Genomic DNA, 18,138 nt, shown 5'->3' on the forward strand with positions numbered 1-18,138 from the left:
TTGTCTTTTTCAATCTTTTTTTTTTCCACACAAAATATAAAAAAACATTTCTGTAAATGAATAATACTACACACTTTGTCCTCTTGAAATGCTCAAATGGTGATGCACTAGGGGTCCTGTAGATAACATTAACCAAATGTGACAGACAATGTGTGACAAAGGGAACAAACCTTGATACAAGATGAGACTCTTTATTCAGACAAATCCTGAATGACTCTGCAATACACCACTCAAATGCAGCATTTACGGGTGGTGATAGTGGTTTAACTCCAGGGTTCTTCATCAGCTGTCTTTTGGAGACTTCCATTGGTTCGCATCATTCAAATGGGCTGCCACCCTGGAGAAAAAAATGGCAACTTTACGAGCTGTTATCGACACAATTTCATCAAAGAAATGTGTGATCGTGAAATGGGGCATTAAGCATAACAAGTACTTTTACTTTTGGTACTGGTTAGATTTTGAATTCAAGACTTTTACTGGTAACGGAGTACTTTTTACAATTTTGTATTGCTACTTTTAGATTAAAAAAAAAGTATATTCTTGCACCAGTAAGGAGGAACCAGTAAGGAGGAGCAAAGGATACTAAAACAATCCCATTTAAGATATTGGTATCAGCAGCTTTATTAGTAGCCTTAGTTGGTACTATTTCCTAGTGTTATAATGTAAGATGTGTACATTTATTTTGTTTTACTTGGAAAGATTTGGTTTACTGTCCCTTATATATTTTAATGCCATATCGACATAAATAAAAAGCGCAATCTCACCTTATCTTACATGCACAGTGTTTTTTTAACATGCTGTAATGTGCTACTATTTTTTACTTTCTACATTAGGTTGTATATTTAAAGAAACAATAGCTCAAACACCAGAGGCCTGTACTACGAAGCCGGTTCAACCTAACCTGGATATGTTTGAGTTACCCGGTTTACCTAATCCAAAACAAACGCGCTCTCGCTAAACTGTCCAACGACGCTGGTTATCAACTCGTTAACTCAAACCAGCTGCTTTGCCCTATCTAGTTGGGTGCGTGTTCACATGAAAGGGGTGGTATTTGGAGCATTCGACCAATCACAAACATGGAGAAGCGTAATGACAGCGCAGCGTCATACTTTCTGAATGAAAAGTCATATTAGACAAATATGAAGACATTAAACTTTAAACATCCATGACTTAAACTATGAAGGTAGATATGGTGCAAAATGCGAGAGCGTGTAAAAGCTGATGTGAGCACTTGCAGAAAAAAAATCTGAGCTTGTGGGCATACATTTACACTTGTATAAAATATCCACGTAACTGTGAACCAAATGTACACTTGTATAAAAATATCCACGTAACTGTGAACCACATTTGAAGTCACAGAAGAAAAAAAGAAAGTGTTGTAGCTTGTAGAAAAAAAATGAACTTAGTGATGAAATGTTCACTTGCAGAAAAATTCGTTCGTGTCGCTACCATATGGGCTCAGAACAGTCTCATAATACACACATGCGCACAGAAGGATTCACACTTGTATTTCATGATCTGCAAAAGGATTCACACTTGTATTTCATGATCTGCAAAAGGATTCACACTTGTATTTCATGATCTGCAAAAGGATTCACACTTGTATTTCCGGATCCACACTTGTGTTTTTCAATGCACACACAAATGTATTCCGTTTCATATACATGTAAATAAAATCCAAATACAGAAAAAAGTTTTACATATGTATTTTTGATCCTCACATATTTGTTTTCCGTTTAAAACCTCTGAACCTGCAAACACAAACCGCTTTCTGTGCACGGATCGCTGTGCATTCGTGTGTGGGTTTTTTGAGACTCCCCTGACGGTCAGCCGATTCGTACTTGTAATTATTTCTATCTATAGCCAATCAGATGTCTCCTCAATTCTAAGCCAATCACATGAGCGCGCCCCCACGAGGGTAGATTTCTTGCGTTCATGACGTAGCGCTTCATGTACGCATTTTGCGCTGTCCGGAGCTGACAGCTCCATGGAGCCTGCCTGCAGGCGCTAATCTCAGGACACCTCCACTCTCAGTACATTGCCACTTTCCGAACAGGAAATGCACGCAAATACAAGCCTTTATATTATTAAGGTACAGCGCCACTTTCCGAACCATTGATGAATGCTTGTGTACACAAAAACGGCAGGCAAAACCGTTTTAAATGTGTGTTTCCTGTATGGCGAATACAGCTGCTTTATTTATGTCTGTATGAAGTTGTTGTGAGTGTGGAGGGAGCAGCTACAGGTTAGCTTAGCCTAATCGATCAGTGCACTACGAAGCCAGTGCTAGACAGTGACCTGTTAACGGGGGGAGCCCCGCCGGTCGTTACCGGCCGATATAGTTTGATCGGTGCTCTCTATAAAGGCCGATCAGGAGAGCTGGATCTGATCGATATGGACATAAACGCGAGTGAAGTATAACCGGACGCGAGAGAGAGATCAGATCAGCTGCTGAGTCTGATGGAGACACGCTGCTCTGCATGATCACCTGTTGCTCCGCCCTCTGTTTAGCAAGCTGACCGGACTGCGCAAAATGCGTATATGAAGTAATCTTACCCTGTGGGGGCGCGCTCATGTGATTGGCTTAGAATGAAGGAGACATCTGATTGGCTATAGATAGAAAAAATTACAAGTACGAATCGGCTGAGCGTCAGGGGAGTCTCAAAAAACCCACACACGAATGCAAAGCGATCCGTGCACAGAAAGCTGTTTGTGTTTGCAGGTTCAGAGGATTTAAACGGGAAACTAATAAGTGAGGATCAAAAATACATATGTAAAACTTTTTTCTGTATTTAGATTTTATTTACATGTATATGAAACGGAATACATGTGTGTGTGCATTGAAAAACACAAGTATGGATCCGGAAATACAAGTTTGAATCCTTCTGTGTGCATGTGTGTATTATGAGACTGTTCTGAGCCCATACTACTAGTCTGCTGACATGGCGCGTCAATCAACGGTAAGTTTTGCCCATTACTTGCCCAGTATTACTTTGAATATTATTATTGTGATTGAGGATTAAATCCGCTTTGAAGACCACCGTTTTATATTGTGCAGTTTAGCAGCAAAATAACGTCAGTTAGCCAGCTAACGCTAGCTTTGTTGAGTTTATGCTAGCTAAACAAGTAGTGGTTGTAGTCTACAGCAGTAATTCATATATTATAGCCTACTGCTTTGGCACTAACGGTTGATAACCGTTTATGAAAATAAAACCAATTGAACTGTGCTGAATTAATGACAAGTTTTATAATTGTCTTGGGCTCCTGCTGTGTTTTTAAAGCCTTTGTAAATTATTCATGCTATTTTCTATTTAGCTAACGTCGAAGTAGTGTATGTGAAATCAACCTCACAATAAGATGTGTGTATATTACAATTATTAATGTCATATTTCAAGATGATTACTTAGATATTACAATATGGTTGGTTGAGCTGGAGTTCATTATTGAGCTTACACGTTAACGTCTGTCATATCTGGAGAGACAGCAAGCGCATTTCGTGGCATCTGCAGGCAGTGGCAAGTCCTTCCGGCATATGCCACAGAGGCCGCTACTCTGTGGTAGCTGTGGCAAGTCCTTCCGGCATATGCCACAGAGGCCGCTACTCTGTGGTAGCTGTGGCAAGTCCTTCCGGCATATGCCACAATTTGCCGAGGCATCTGCCGCTGCTCAACGGGAGTTGCCACAAGATGCCAGAGTAAGAGAAGGTTTACGGTAGCTGCCACTCGGCTTCCGTGGCAAATGCAGCTATTTAAACCCGTATTTATCGTGTAAAATGTCGCTGTTTTGGCATGACTTTATCGAACTGATCTGTACACAGGACTGATGGTCCGATCTCTATTTTTTAAAACATTATAATTTCTATTCAATTTTACTTGGAGCATGGTTTGCTAAAATAAACAAACGTGCTATATTTATGATGAAATATTGGCGAGTGAGGGTTGCAACGCCCTTGGCAATTTTCGCTTCTTGAGGGGAGTTTCCACTGCTTGCTACGATAAACCAGGTGTATGACTAGTAAAGACAAATAATTGATAAATACATATCTGTATTGACACAGCAACGTGTACACTGGTGTTATTAGACTTGGCTACAGACTTAGGGCAGCTGTAACTGATTGCAGTTGCCACTGCTAGTGAGATGCTAAGGTTTACTTTATAAATTAGGCAAAGGACTTATATTTGCCCCATGCCTTCAGCAGCAGCAGGCCATTCACTTTGATTTGATCCAGTTATGAAATGTCATTTCGACAGTAAAGAAATGCTACATAAACGTTATCTTGCACGTTTTATCGAACCATCTCCGTTTCTAACTTTCAATATATCTAAAAAGATCTCTCTCTCATCTGCGTGCGGGGGCGGGGCCTCACAGACATGCTGCTGCGCTGTGCACACAGTTCTGCCGGTAATGAATATTAGAATACATTTTATGAGGAAACTTTTCCACCAATAATTCCAATAAGTATTCCAAAATGTATTCACTTCAGGTTTACGAAAGTAACTGTATTCGGATTAGTTGTTTTTCAAATGTAACGCGAGCTGAATACAGTTAGGCTACTTGGTTTTTGTATTCTGATTACGTAACGCCGTTACATGTATTCAGTTACAACCCAACCCTGTGCAGATCATCAGTCCTGTGTACAGATCAGTTCGATAAAGTCATGCCAAAACAGCGACATTTTACACGATAAATACGGGTTTAAATAGCAGCATTTGCCACGGAAGGCGAGTGGCAGCTACCGTAAACGTTCTCTTACTCTGGCACCCGTTGAGCAGCGGCAGATGCTTCGGCAAGTTGTGGCATCTGTGGCATATGTCGGAAGTACTTGCCACAGCTACCACAGAGAAGCGGCCTCTGTGGCATATGCCGGAAGTACTTGCCACAGCTACCACAGAGTAGCGGCCTCTGTGGCATATGCCGGAAGTACTTGCCACAGCTACCACAGAGTAGTGGCCTCTGTGGCATATGCCGGAAGGACTTGCCACTGCCTGCAGATGCCACGAAATGAGCCAGGCCCTACTGCATATCTGAAGAACAAACCCAAACCGTGTTGTTTTTATTAATTGTATTACCAAATTAATATCAAATAAACAGTAAGCATTGGTAACACAACTTCCAAAGTTACAGTAAAAATAAAAAAGGACCCTGACTCGGACAATACACAATTCAACATGTTCAACAGAAGAGAAGAAGTGATATTGTTTGTACACATGGTACTTTACATATATATCTGTTTGTTTAAGGTGTCCAGGTGATACAGGCAGGCTGGACCAGAGAGAGACAGAACTGGAGTCCTCACAGCAGTGAACTTCAGCACAGGTACAAAGACTCTTTTTTTCATACTGTACAAAGAATCAAGAAAGATATTGGTTTAAATAAATGAAGTATTGACTTGAATACACTGATATACATTTAATTAAACAATACTAAATACTAGATCACCTACACATCAGTTAAGTTGAGGTTTTTTTCCATGCAAAAGGTTACATTTAGATGTTAACAAGCAATATGACTTTGTCAGCTTTCTAATTTAATGTATTGAAGGCAAAGCTATTTAACACATAGTGAGAACTGCTACTATTTATCTCTCAATATTGTCTGTAAAAACCGTGGTCAAAGTTATTCTTTCAGTGAGACAACAGCAAGCTTCTACAGTTGCACTACGTTTTGTAACAGTTAAATATTATTTTGATAATAACATATTTCAATATTGATGAACTTCATACTGTTAATTCATAATCTGATTACAATTAAAAAATAATTATATCTACAGCCCCTAAACACACAAACACACCTCTTTCATAAATAACACACTTGTTCTGCAATAATATGTTTTATGTTTCCTGTCATTTTTGTTAGGAAAGGACATGCCTGAAAGACACGACTCAACATTTTCTCCTTCTCTGAGGGTCAAGAAGAACATCCAAGAGGAACATTAAAAGCTGATGTTATGAGATTTTAAGACCAGTACAGGACATTCACTAATGCCCCGGCCACACGAGGACGAAAACGGCCGTTTGCGTTACCGTTTAGTGTCATATAGACCATTCGGCCACACGAGGACGACCGCATACGGCACTAAACGACTGAGGAAACGATAACGGGTCCCAAGGTGGATAGAACGGCATACGCAACGCTCTGGGGGGTCAAACAGCTCCGTGTGTGCGCCCTATACGATCATTTTCTGATAATGATTGCGCAATAGCCCCGCCTCTCCCCACCTCTGCTGCTCACCTCCGCGTACCCCGCGCCATTGCTGATGTGTTTCGCCACCAACAACAACAACAATGGCAGATCGCAGAGTTGCTATCGTGCTCCGGACGCTACTGACCATGCTACAGTTCTTTGTGCAAAATCTACAGCAGACTTACATATCCGGGGGGATCTTACTCGCTGCTTTTGTGGATATGTACTGCAGCTTCAGCGATCATTTTCTGATAATGATTGCGCAATAGCCCCGCCTCTCCCCACCTCTGCTGCTCACCCCCGCGTCAAAGTAAACTGCACACTGAATTCAGATTATTTATCTTTCTCTCGATATGGACATAAACGCGAGTGAAGTCTAATCTGACAGGACGGAGACACCTCTCAAACTACCTAAACTAGTTATAAATATGTTTATTTTTACTGTCGGCCGGGTCACTCATTACTGGATCAGCTGCTGCATGAAACAGACACTGGCGCTGTCCGAAGAGAGGGAGGAAAAAGAGAGGCTCCGTGCATTTATATTATTATATTATATAGAGTCATTATTCATTTGTTTTAAAGCTCAATAAATAACAAAGAACACCTTTGACCGGCACTTTTATAATTTTGTCGGAAGATTTAAACTTTAATACACGTTGACTGGCGAAAAACTCTGCCCGGTTCCCTCGGCCCCCACCGCGGAGAATAAACAGAAGGGCAACCGTGACAACCATGCTTCTTCGCTGCTTTTGTGGAGGAAGTTACAGCGCCACGTACAGGCTCCTGCATATGTACTGCAGCTTCTCCAGCGGTTGGAGCTAAACGGAGCGGTCTCGTGTGGGCAGACACTATCCGGATAACTATTGCGTGTGGACGGAAGCTTGTTTGCGATTGCGTTTGCGTTAATCCTATGCGTTTAGCCGTTTTCGTCCTCGTGTGGCCGGGGTCTAAGAAACTACTTTTATTGTGAAAACAAAGATCTGCACACCGAATATTTTTGTAGTCTCTCAGGACCATCATTTGTTTGTGACGCTGCCTGCACCTCAGAGAAGGGGTGGTTATAGTCAGGCTTATAAAGTGTGGCGAAAAACATAGTCAGCTGATGAGATGCATCTATTTCCACATCTACACTCCATCAGCTGATTATTTCTATTTGCCTCACTTTATGAGCTTCACATCACTTGTGCCTTGTACCGCAGAGTTTGCAACATCACAAATAAATGGGGCCAATCTTCAGTCAGATGTGAATGTGTAATCTAACATTTTCAGTAAGAATAATGGACAAAAGGAATACAAATACAATTTATTGAAATGTGAACCAAAAGCTAATCAAACATGTTTTAAATAAAAAGCACATATGGACAGAAGGTGTAAACCTATTAAATGTATAAGTAAACACATTTAGTCAAATAAAGTGACAGACTAGGCCTGTGCAGTTGGTATCAGCTATGCCCAGCATGGGCTCCTCCATCAGGCCTGGTCCTCCTCGCAGAGGAAAGACCCTCAGTCCTCTCCAAACCAACAGACAGGACGTCCATCACACGGAGGTTTCTCCCTGAAGTCTCAGCAGCTGTCTCAATCCGTCCACACTGAATATGAGAGGGGGAAAATGAAAATAATAAATGCTTTGGACAATAAGAAATAAAAAGTTGACTGTTGAGTTGCTCAGTTTTTTTAGATTGTCAATACTATTACTGTATAACTAATATCTCAGGTTAAGAGGCCCCTTCAAATAAAGATTGGTCTTTAAATACATTTTGTCTCTTGAATTGTTTGTCTAAAGTCAAGGATCTAGAACTGGTACTTGTAGTTTTAATGATACAGTCTGGTTATTATGCTGTTTGGAGGAGGCATCACAGGTAAGAGCACTAACTAGCTACCATCACATGTACCTTAGCTTGACTTAAATGTATTAAACGTATCATTAAGTGATGGCAAAATATAAATAACTAATGTCATGCAAACATTAATATTTGCTTGATTCCAGAGTTGAATTTAGCACAATTGCATACAAACGTCAAGGGATTTTAAGATTCTGAAGTCTTCGTTCTAAATAGAAAATAGCATGGATAATTTACAAAGGCTTTAAAAACACAGCAGGAGCCCAAGACAATTATAAAACTCGTCATTATTTCAGCACAGTTCAATTGGTTTTATTTTCATAAACGGTTATCAACCGTTAGTGCCAAAGCAATAGGCTATAATATATGAATTACTGCTGTAGACGACAACCACTACTTTAGCTAGCATAAACTCAACAAAGCTAGCGTTAGCTGGCTAACTGACGTTATTTTGCCGCTAAACTGCACGATATAAAACGGTGGTCTTCAAAGCGGATTTAATCCTCAATCACAATAACAATATTCAAAGTAATACTGGGCAAGTAATGGGCAAAACTTACCGTTGATTGACGCGCCATGTCAGCGGACTGGTAGCGACACGAACCGTTACGGCCCGTCTACACTACAGGCGTCAAAAAATGCTTTCAATGCTTCGCCCATTCATTTGAATGGGGTGACGTAGGATATTTTCAAACTTCGCCGAACTGCATTGTGGGTATTATGGCAAGGCGTTGCAAGCATCGCGAGCGTCTATCGGCATCAAAAGTTGAACAATGTTCAACTTTTGAAGCTCGATGCTTGCTCGAAGCTGGCGTCAGCCAATGAAATCCCGTTTATGCAAATCTGCCAGTACAAGCTAGCCAATCAAACCGCGTGTATGCTGGGAGAGACTACGCAGGTCATTTCCTCATATTAAAAAAAATGGAGGGAAAATTCATTATAGCGGTGAATCACCCGGTGCTGTATGATCAGTCTCTGTTCATCTACCGGGATACAAACCGGAGGAGCGAGGCATGGAGGGAGGTGGCAGAGACAGTGGGTGAAACTGGTAGGTTTTCGCCTGTTTGGGGATTTTATATCCAGTTTACTTCGTTTTAACATTGCTATTGCTTTGTATGTCGGGGGCGGGAGATTCATGTGATTGGTTGTTGGTCGCGTTGCTCGCAAAAAATCGCCAAGCCTCAGACACGCCCAGCTTCAAGCTTTTTCGACGCCTGTAGTGTAGACGGGCCGTTAGCCCCGCAGTCATCCGGTTCGACCTGACGGCACGTCAATAATACTTCTGCATACAGTATGTGACACTGTGAGTGTTGCACGGCCAGATACGGCTCAAGAAGCTGACTCAGATAAGGAAATATATGATACATTATGATGTGATATGAATGATAATGGCACGTCGACGTCTGCACTCAGTGCCGCGGATTGTACGTAATGTTACTTTGATCCGGTTACTTATGTTGTGGCAGATATTTAAGTAAGCTTTCTTAACGCTAATGTTATAATAGTCAGATTGCTCTGAAGATGGGAGGTGATATTCTATTCATTTTCACGTTCACACAGTCGGTGATTTGAACTGCAACGGCAGTTTAAACTGTAGGCCTATTTCATTTATCCTGTAATATGACTTGATCGCTTTAAACTCTGCACACTGTTGTTATCACCATGGTTTCTACCTCAACCTGTAATAGATGTATCCTTATTGAAACGGTTACATTCAATTAAAAATAAAATCAATGTGCATGCTTACATGAAAACTGTTCTACATGAACAATATGGGCAGTTTATACATTAAATAAATCAACAGTATAGTGGCGATATGCTCCAAGTAGAAGCGATTCACCATTCACATATTCACATATCTAGCCCGCTAAAAAGTGAACCAGCTTCGTAGGACCGGAAATCCCAGAAGTTAGCTTGCTAAACGAAAATCCTGCTTCGTAGTATAGGCCCCTGGCTAGCCGTTCAGCATAAGTTACCATGGAGATCTAGCCCGCTAAGAAGTGAACCAGTGTTGTAGGACCGGAAACCTTGAGTTTTCCCTGAAGTTAGCTCGCTAAGCGAAAATCCGGCTTCGTAGTACAGGCCTCAGATGTACCTTTACCCACACAAGGGTCAGCTACATAATAACTTACATGTTTTTCAGAACCAAGTTATTATGGTATCATTTTACGACGAAAAGTGTTCTTTTGTTGCAATGCATCTTTTAGATGGCTGGTATAAAATAGATCATCTGATCAGGTAATATAGCATCTGACAGGCTGTAAACCTCTCTTTAGAATAGCTTGTTATTTGCATTAGTAAACAGAGCCAGTTCATAACCGGTTTCTTTTGGACTCAATAGCAGATTACTGACTTGGTCAATATGAATATATTGCTTGTGCCAACATAATACCACATTGAAAATCTCAAATGATGTTAAGCATAGCGATATTGTTAGCATGTTAGCTAGCTAAGATTGTTAAGTATGTCCATGTCTCTTGGTCCAAAAACTAAACAAATCTTAAGAGTATCCCAGCAGTCTCTAGTGACATGTCATATATACAAAATGTAAGGTGAGTGTTCATGCTTTTAACTTTAGGGGATTATTTCTGTAATTCATAAAATATTAGAATGATCTACTTAATTGAAGAAACAAAATAAGAATGCAAAGACGAGAAGGAGATATTTATCAATAAAGTGTTCCCTGCATTTCTGGCCTCATTTCTTACTTCTTCACACATTTCTCCATGATGCCATTGGCTGAGTTGGAATAGTTTTGAAATGTTGTTTCTTGCAAAATACCTCCAGGAAGTGTTCAAACTGATGTTTCAGCTTCTTCATAATGGTTTCTGCTTTGTCAAGGCAGGAAAGTCTCCGCTCCACCTGAAAATCCTTCAGTAAAAAAAGAAATCCGATCAGAATTATAATCATCACTTATACTTGACAAAAGAAAAAGAGATTTAAGACAAAACGAATTGTCAAAGCTGGGGTAGGCAGTTTATCGTTAGCATCATTGGCTAAAAAGCCCATAATAACTTTCGAGCATAGTTTAGTCCTAGTTGTAACTTGTACCATGTCACATGGTATGCCAGAATTCGAAGATACAGCCCTCATCCTGCAGTTTTTCCTTCAGTCCTAAGCCACTCCCGCCACACAAGCATGGTTATTCACAGTCATTCATCTCCAAAACAATAGTTATGTTACTGTCCGTTTTCTTTTGCAAATGTGTTGGTCTGTAACCTTTGAGACGACAGAACCTGCGTAGCGAGGCCTTCGCTAGCTAAAATCAATTCAAGTTTATTTATATAGCCCAATATCACAAATGTACATTTGTCTCAGTGGACTTTACAGTTTGTACAGAATATGAATATGACACCCTCTGTCCTTGGACCCCCACATCGGACAAGGAAAAACTTCCAAAAGGGTACCCTCCCAGTTAATGAGGGAAAATGGAAGAAACCTTGAGGAGAGCAACAGAGGAGGGATCCCTCTCCCAGGACGGACAGACGTGCAATAGATGTTATAATACATTTACAACATAGGTAGTCCAAATGCTTGAAAATGCATGTGAGCAAAGTGTTTTAAAGATTAAGAAAAAACATTGCTAATATTTTAGCTTTTTGCTAACTGTAGCAGTTCTGCCAACTGTAGCTTATCTGTAATCCTTGGCTATGGTGAGCCTTAAACTAAATTATGAGCAAAATGTTCTTCTTTCTGTAAAATTATTTTGCAAATATTGTTTATTTCTCTTTTTGATAAAAAAAAAATCTGTCTTCCTTTTAAGGGTTTGCTTTTTAATGTAGGCAGTGGTTGCACCAGTCTCTCACTATCTGAAAGGACGTGCACATGCATTTGTAACCGAAATGACCTGTGAGTCGCAAACATCTTTCGTGGATTTCAGGCTAGATTTTCTAAAGCGTGAAGACCGAGTAAAGAGAAGATTCAGGAATTTAGTTTTCTCCCTGACCATTTAAATAAATAAATATCCTCCAAAGTTTAAATGCTTTCCTGATGATGCCTAAAATAAAATACACTGCTTATACCAGCTTTAAAAGTTATGCTACTGCACAGCAGTGCTACCGTACAGCAGTGCTACCGTACAGCAGTGCTACCTTGGTGTTGACGAGGTGCTCCTGAGAGGTGATGTGAGCGTGCACTGAGGAAGCAGCTGTGGATAGGAAGACGCTGCAAGCTGCACAGTGGAACATTTCAATCTTTGTCATGTGGTCGTTTTCCTGCAGAGCTGACAAAACAAAGAACGGATTGTATTTAGACTTGAATTGTCTGGAATAGAAAATACTTTGATAAGAGATCGTGTGTCATTCGAAGTTGTTTGGAAGAGATTTACCTTGAAGTGCACTACTCTCTATGGTTCGGGTGCACTGATGGCTTTTATGCAGCATGACTTCCTACGGAAATAAAAAAACCTTCCATCACCAAGAAAACAAAATAATGATATGCACCAACATTTGGTATAGGCAATAGGATGTATTTAGCCATACTATGTATTATTTACCTGTATGAAGGCTATTGTCACATCATCATAGTTATTGTGCTGCTGGATGTACTCCAGGATGTCCCAATGACTCTTGCTCTCCAAGTGATCATCCAGCTCCAAGCCATTGATAAACTCAACGTCACAAAGGTCACAGGAGATGTCTAAGGGGATACTAAAAGAAAAATATAATGACATTTAGTATTGCTAAAAAACAGACCTTTAACAGCACAAAATAAACATGTATATAATCTTATACAAGCTTAAAGTGACAACCATGTATACCAAACTAACAACCAAAACATTCTAACATTTAAGTCACTTGTTAAAACCTCCATATCAGGTTTTAAAGCCGTTTCCAAAACAATCAAAGAGATTGTCCCTACAGAACTGTCAGTCGTAGATCAGTTCAACACAGCTCTCGCATCATAATAAGTCATGCTCAGTGGCAGTTTAGAATAAAGCTTTGCAACTACAGTGGCTAACATTCAAAGTACCAAAGCAAAAAGTCACAAAGTTTTAAAACAATTGGAATTAAAAGTGTGCACAATGGTAATGTTCTGTCAACTTGGTCATTTACCCAGTGTTTATACCCTATAACAAACGTGACACATTTGAGATACAATACACTTAGCTATTCAAGGAGCTCTGAACAAGAATTTTTGTTGGCAATTACATTGAATTTTTAGCTAGGGCTTGGATAAATGACCTAAAAAATACCATCATACTTTTAGGCTATGATGAGTGTTTTTTGTGTGTCTATGAGCGGGAGAGACAGCCATGGGAAAAAGCGGCCAAAGCTCATGCCAGCTTAAAAAAATGACAAGACAATTTGTCCTAGATGTTTGCGCTATTCATTTAAAACATCATACCTAGTGCAAGTTGTGTATATATGTAGTTGTGTATATTTGTATACATTGCCCAGCCCTAACTTTAGCTGATGACAGCCAAAAACAACTATCCTATCAGCGTAGGAATGAAGTTGTGTGCATTTCCTCCTCTTATGTTACTCCTAATACTGCCATATTTTTATGTTGGTTGAAAGGCTCTGCATTTGTGCACTATTTTAGCCAAACTATGGCAGATGACAATATAAAAAAATTGAAAAATATATAACCATGTGATTTCTTGTTGCTGCTGTTGCAGTGAGTGTGATGTAAATACTCTACGTGTAGCATATTTAAACAATCGGGCATCAGTATCCTTAGTTCTTACGTGTCCATTATCATTCTCAACTTCCTGATTCTTGGCACATCAGATGAAGGTGGAACCTGGTCCAATCCAGTAGAACCTTAGAAACAGAATAATTATGAGGTTACAGAGGAAATACATGCACACAACACGATAATGAAGTACTGTTTTGCTTATTCAAATAGGTTTCCAAACAAAACATCCCATAAGCTGATTCATGCAATTTAATTGGTTCGCCTGTATTGACTTCTCCTACATTGACTTCTCCTACATTTACTTAAAATGGTGGGTCATATGACAAATGTACCTGTTCTCCTGGATTCCAACGGAAGTGGATAGTCCCTCTGTAGCCTGGGGGGGGATAATCTAACTTTGGTCATCTACACAGGAGAGAATGAGCTGTTATGGGTACCACAGTATCATGCAACATAATAGAAAAGCACATCAAACAGATCATGTATGCTGTTTAAGTCTACAACTGGACCCGACACAATAATGATTTATTGTCCATAACTACGATGTTGGAACATCTTCAGTTTAAGCCAAATGATAAAGCAGTGCTATTGTTGTATATCATTTATAGCAAGTAAGTTGTTACAATGCACTTTGTTTATATATTTAGAGTCACATTCCAATTCCAGTGTATACAAAAATTATAATAATAATAAAAAGTGAATTGCTTTACATTAGTGCCATAAAACACTGACAATTATATCATTTATTGCAATTATTACTGGGACAATATTTATTGTGTGACAAAAGTAGATGGGCCTAAAGCCACAGAACACAAACTGCACAAACATCAACCTTCAGGAAACAAACATTGCAGGTTGTTGAGTTTTATTATTGATACCTGTCTCATGTATTCTGGGACTGTGATCCTCTCCTCCCCGTTGGTCCGCTGTTCTCCATAGGATGGAGGAAAGTGTTGGGTGGAGGAGTCTTGAATGAGTCGGTCAGGGCTGTCCACTCTGTGGTCCAGATGTCTTCTCATGGAGTCATAACCTGAAATGTCATGTGATTCAGTGCTGGGGCTATAAGCCTGTCGCTCAGGCAGTCTATGGTCAGGTAGTCTATGATCTGGACTGAGATCTCGACCCTCGCTGGGTCCAGTTTCAGGGCTCAAGTCCTGCATGTTGATGCTCACTGACTCAATGAAGGTCGAGGCAAAGCGGCGTTTTTTCTGGCAGTCTTGACCTGGAGACAAATGCTGATGTTCTAGTTGGTTGTCCTGATCCGGGGGTGACTGGTTACGGTTTTGGGCTTGTAGCATCTCGTGCTCAGAGTCTGACGAGACGGGATCGTAAGGATCATAAATCTCAACCCTGGGGGAGAACAAAGAAGGGTTAGTGTGTTTGTTGAATGCAATTTACTATTAGCTAGATCATATTAGATTTGCTATGGTTGGATAGTTATCGAAAGTGATGAATCCTTGCTGTTTCCAGAATACATTGCTTTGTGAAAACCTTTGGGTTTTGGAATGACAAAACAACACATTTGAAGACATTTGGACATTGAGAAACTGAGATGGACATATATTTACTGACATTTAAAACCAAACATTTATTCTAGAAAATAATGGACCAATTAATGAATGATATAAATAATGGTCAGTTGCAGCACTATATCTTCTGTAAGGACATGATACTATTAACCACTTAATGTTTACACATACACTATGAATGTTATGTGCTGTTGGGGGAAAACAATTAAATACAATTACTTTTTCTAGAATGAGAAAAAACTAATAGGAGGTTGAGTGAAACTGTTCCACGTTTCAACAATTAAGTCACAACAAGACAAAGTAAAAGGTTGACATATTTGATGTCCTGGATTGTGACTACAGGGAACATCACTTTCTACCTGACACTTAGTTTACAGTAGAAATCACTGGCTGCTTACCTTCGTGAACCTTCATTGCTTTCGTCCATAGAGTAATTTCCATCTCCTAATGGTTGAAACGAAGACCTCCATTTATCAACAGAGGTTTGCGCTATGATAAGAACAATATGAATAACAATGAACATCATTTATTTCTGACACATTGGGTTAGGCCTGCACAATCAAGCAACATGTTATCATAATTGCTATCGAGAGTAGTGTAATATTCCAATCGCAGGAAGCACAATATTTGTTAGAGGGTACATATTTGTTCAAATACAAATTTGAATAAAGTATTGTGAAGTTGTTTGTTTATAACATGTACAAAAGAACAGTAATCCCCAAATATGAAAATGGAAAAAGGAACCCAGAAATAGCTTTTCCTACAGCTGACTGGTTTCCCTTGATATCTTTTTAGAACCAAAACTATGACATGCTTTAGCAGTATACGTGCAGTGTTTTTTAAAGCGCTGCAGTATTACCTCTCAAATACAATCACTCTGACTAAAGATCAAATACAGACTGGGGCAATGTAGTGGCCTAGGGATTAAAGTGCAAATCCAGGTGGGAAACGTTGTTGCATGTCACTCTCCAATGTCCCTCATGCCCTGTGATAACATTCGAAACATATATTTAAGAAAAAGAAACATTCACTTGATGATTTAGTGTCTAAATGCCTGTTTCTAAGTGTGTTCATTGAAGTTACCTGGACGTTTCTTTGCTGATTTTGCGGTAGCAGCCGTAGATAATGTCGGCTGTGAGTTGATTGCTGGCTTCACTGGGATGTGAAGCATAGCTTCTTTGAACTCCTGGGGTATTCTATTTATCACAGAAAACAGATGACAACGTGAACAATTAGCACAAAACTAAGTAAATACAACAGTAAAAGAATACGCCACAAAACCTGCATATTGCAAGGTAAATGCAGAATGGTGTTTTATCTGTGCTAACTTCAACAAGTTAGGCTAGCAAACTAAACTGGCTTAGCATGTTGTGTTGTTAGCTTTAGCCACATACACAACCGTGTATTGCAAAAAAAATATACGAAGTAGCGGTTAATAATAATTGCATGCACCCTCAGTTTCCCAACTATTCAAACCAGCAACATTGCACGCCATTGTTAACCGGAACACTTTCTCAGATATATTAGCGTTGCTAAGCTAACGTTTAGTTTTTAAAGCGAAGCACTGGGCTAAAGTTACCTTCCAGTTACCTTTGCTGCGGCTGCGGCTGCGGCTGCTGCTGCTTGAAGGCTGGAGCTGCTGCTTTAGCACCTTTAGCTGAAAGGTTTGGTGGAGCTTTACTCTGACGGTTCATCATGTGGTTGTTTTGTGGGAAAGTAAATGAATTAGAATGAGTGAGAAGTGAAGCTAGTTCACCTACAAACGAGAGACAGCAAGCGCATTTCGTGGCATCTGCAGGCAGTGGCAAGTACTTCCGGCAACTGCCACAGAGGCCTCTGCTCTGTGGTATCTGTGGCCTCTGTGGCAGATGCCGGAAGTACTTGCCACTGCCTGCAGATGCCACGAAATGAGCCAGGCCCTACTGTTACAAACAGCAGGTAAACATTCACCTGCCGACAGATGGCAGCATACTGCAAGAGGAGATTCTTCTGTACATTGCAATTGTTTTCTAAATACCATTAAGAAGGGAATCATACAGACCTCCAAATGGATTTGTTCATGTTCATTATGTTTTGTAGTCACTAAAACTGTTATAATAAAGTTATTGGCAGCATAGGCCTAATGCAGTTAAGGAAATTATAGACATAGTGGTTCCTCCAGAAGAAAGGATTTCAACTTTTGGTAATAAAGCTTAGAAAACGATATATTTTAAATAAGAAGCATTAAACCAGTTGACACGTAGTAAATCCTAATTCTGAGGCTTTCCTTGTTCCTGAATAAGGACCCAGATTAAGTGTGTCCAATAAACAATAAATGCTTGTAAATAAGTACTACTTCAGTAAAACATTAATAATTATCTGTCTTGCATTCTGTATATTGCTATATGCATTTGTTGTGAACTAAATTACCACAGACAGAGGGTCTTAGGGGCTTGCAGCTCGTTTTGCTCAAACTGACAAAATGTTGAAAGCCATTAGGCCATTACAGATCTCATGCTGGCATCATACAAGCTCATATGGTTGAGTGTTTAAAGTTATCAAAAGAAAAAAAAACTATGTTGAAACCTGTGAAACAAATGTTTATTTAAACTTAGTATAATTTCGTACCGAAAATAACTATTTAATCTAAAGTAATTCAATCCAAACAGAGTACATTGGCGTAATGTAATGAGCAACAGTATTTGCTGACATGTCTAAAACCAGGATAGTGTTAAGGTCAGGAACATCATCATTTCAGTTCTTAGATAAGTTTCCTTATTATTACTGTAAGGCTTCAATTTGATTGTTGAACAGAAGGTTACCTACATGCATAACGTGCATGACCTGCTCTATTCCCTCGACAAGATCACAACAGAAACAGTGAAGTTATTGTTTCCTCCTCACCACGACTCACTCGCTCACTCTGACTAACTCTAATGTTACAGGTTTGCAGAAGATCATCAGGT

The 18,138-nt window shown here is 39.8% G+C and overlaps 1 protein-coding gene across 5 annotated transcripts; it reads right to left on the reverse strand.

Annotated features, from left to right (window-relative positions):
• LOC117545535 lies at positions 1-17,032 on the reverse strand. 5 transcript variants are annotated; one of them, XM_034215348.1, is made up of 11 exons: positions 16,784-17,032; positions 16,277-16,389; positions 15,592-15,637; positions 14,543-15,014; positions 13,997-14,069; positions 13,714-13,789; positions 12,520-12,673; positions 12,352-12,412; positions 12,116-12,246; positions 10,733-10,895; positions 1-337 (listed from the first exon to the last, which is right to left on the reverse strand). In XM_034215348.1, the coding sequence occupies exons 1-10, from the start codon at positions 16,888-16,890 to the stop codon at positions 10,737-10,739; spliced, it is 1,392 nt and encodes a 463-aa protein (XP_034071239.1). In that variant the 5' UTR covers positions 16,891-17,032; the 3' UTR covers positions 1-337; positions 10,733-10,736. The 5 variants fall into 5 exon arrangements, with proteins under 5 accessions (XP_034071239.1, XP_034071241.1, XP_034071238.1 ...); XM_034215350.1 differs by having other exon boundaries at positions 10,806-10,895; positions 15,592-15,682; positions 16,784-17,031; XM_034215347.1 differs by having other exon boundaries at positions 15,592-15,682; positions 16,784-17,031.
• Positions 17,033-18,138: the final 1,106 nt, after the last annotated feature.

The sequence above is a fragment of the Gymnodraco acuticeps genome, unplaced genomic scaffold, assembly GCF_902827175.1.
Source record: "Gymnodraco acuticeps unplaced genomic scaffold, fGymAcu1.1, whole genome shotgun sequence".
NCBI classification, from domain to species: Eukaryota; Metazoa; Chordata; class Actinopteri; order Perciformes; family Bathydraconidae; genus Gymnodraco; species Gymnodraco acuticeps.

Excerpts from the sequence above, each read along its gene's own strand:
- LOC117545535 (XM_034215347.1), bottom strand. The coding sequence starts at position 16,890 with ATGATGAACCGTCAGAGTAAAGCTCCACCAAACCTTTCAGCTAAAGGT. Across the intron at positions 13,790-13,996 it reads GTTGGAATCCAGGAGAACAG|GTTCTACTGGATTGGACCAG; the intron begins GTACATTTGTCA and ends TCTGTTTCTAAG. Across the intron at positions 12,674-13,713 it reads TTGAGAATGATAATGGACAC|TATCCCCTTAGACATCTCCT; the intron begins GTAAGAACTAAG and ends TTTTTCTTTTAG.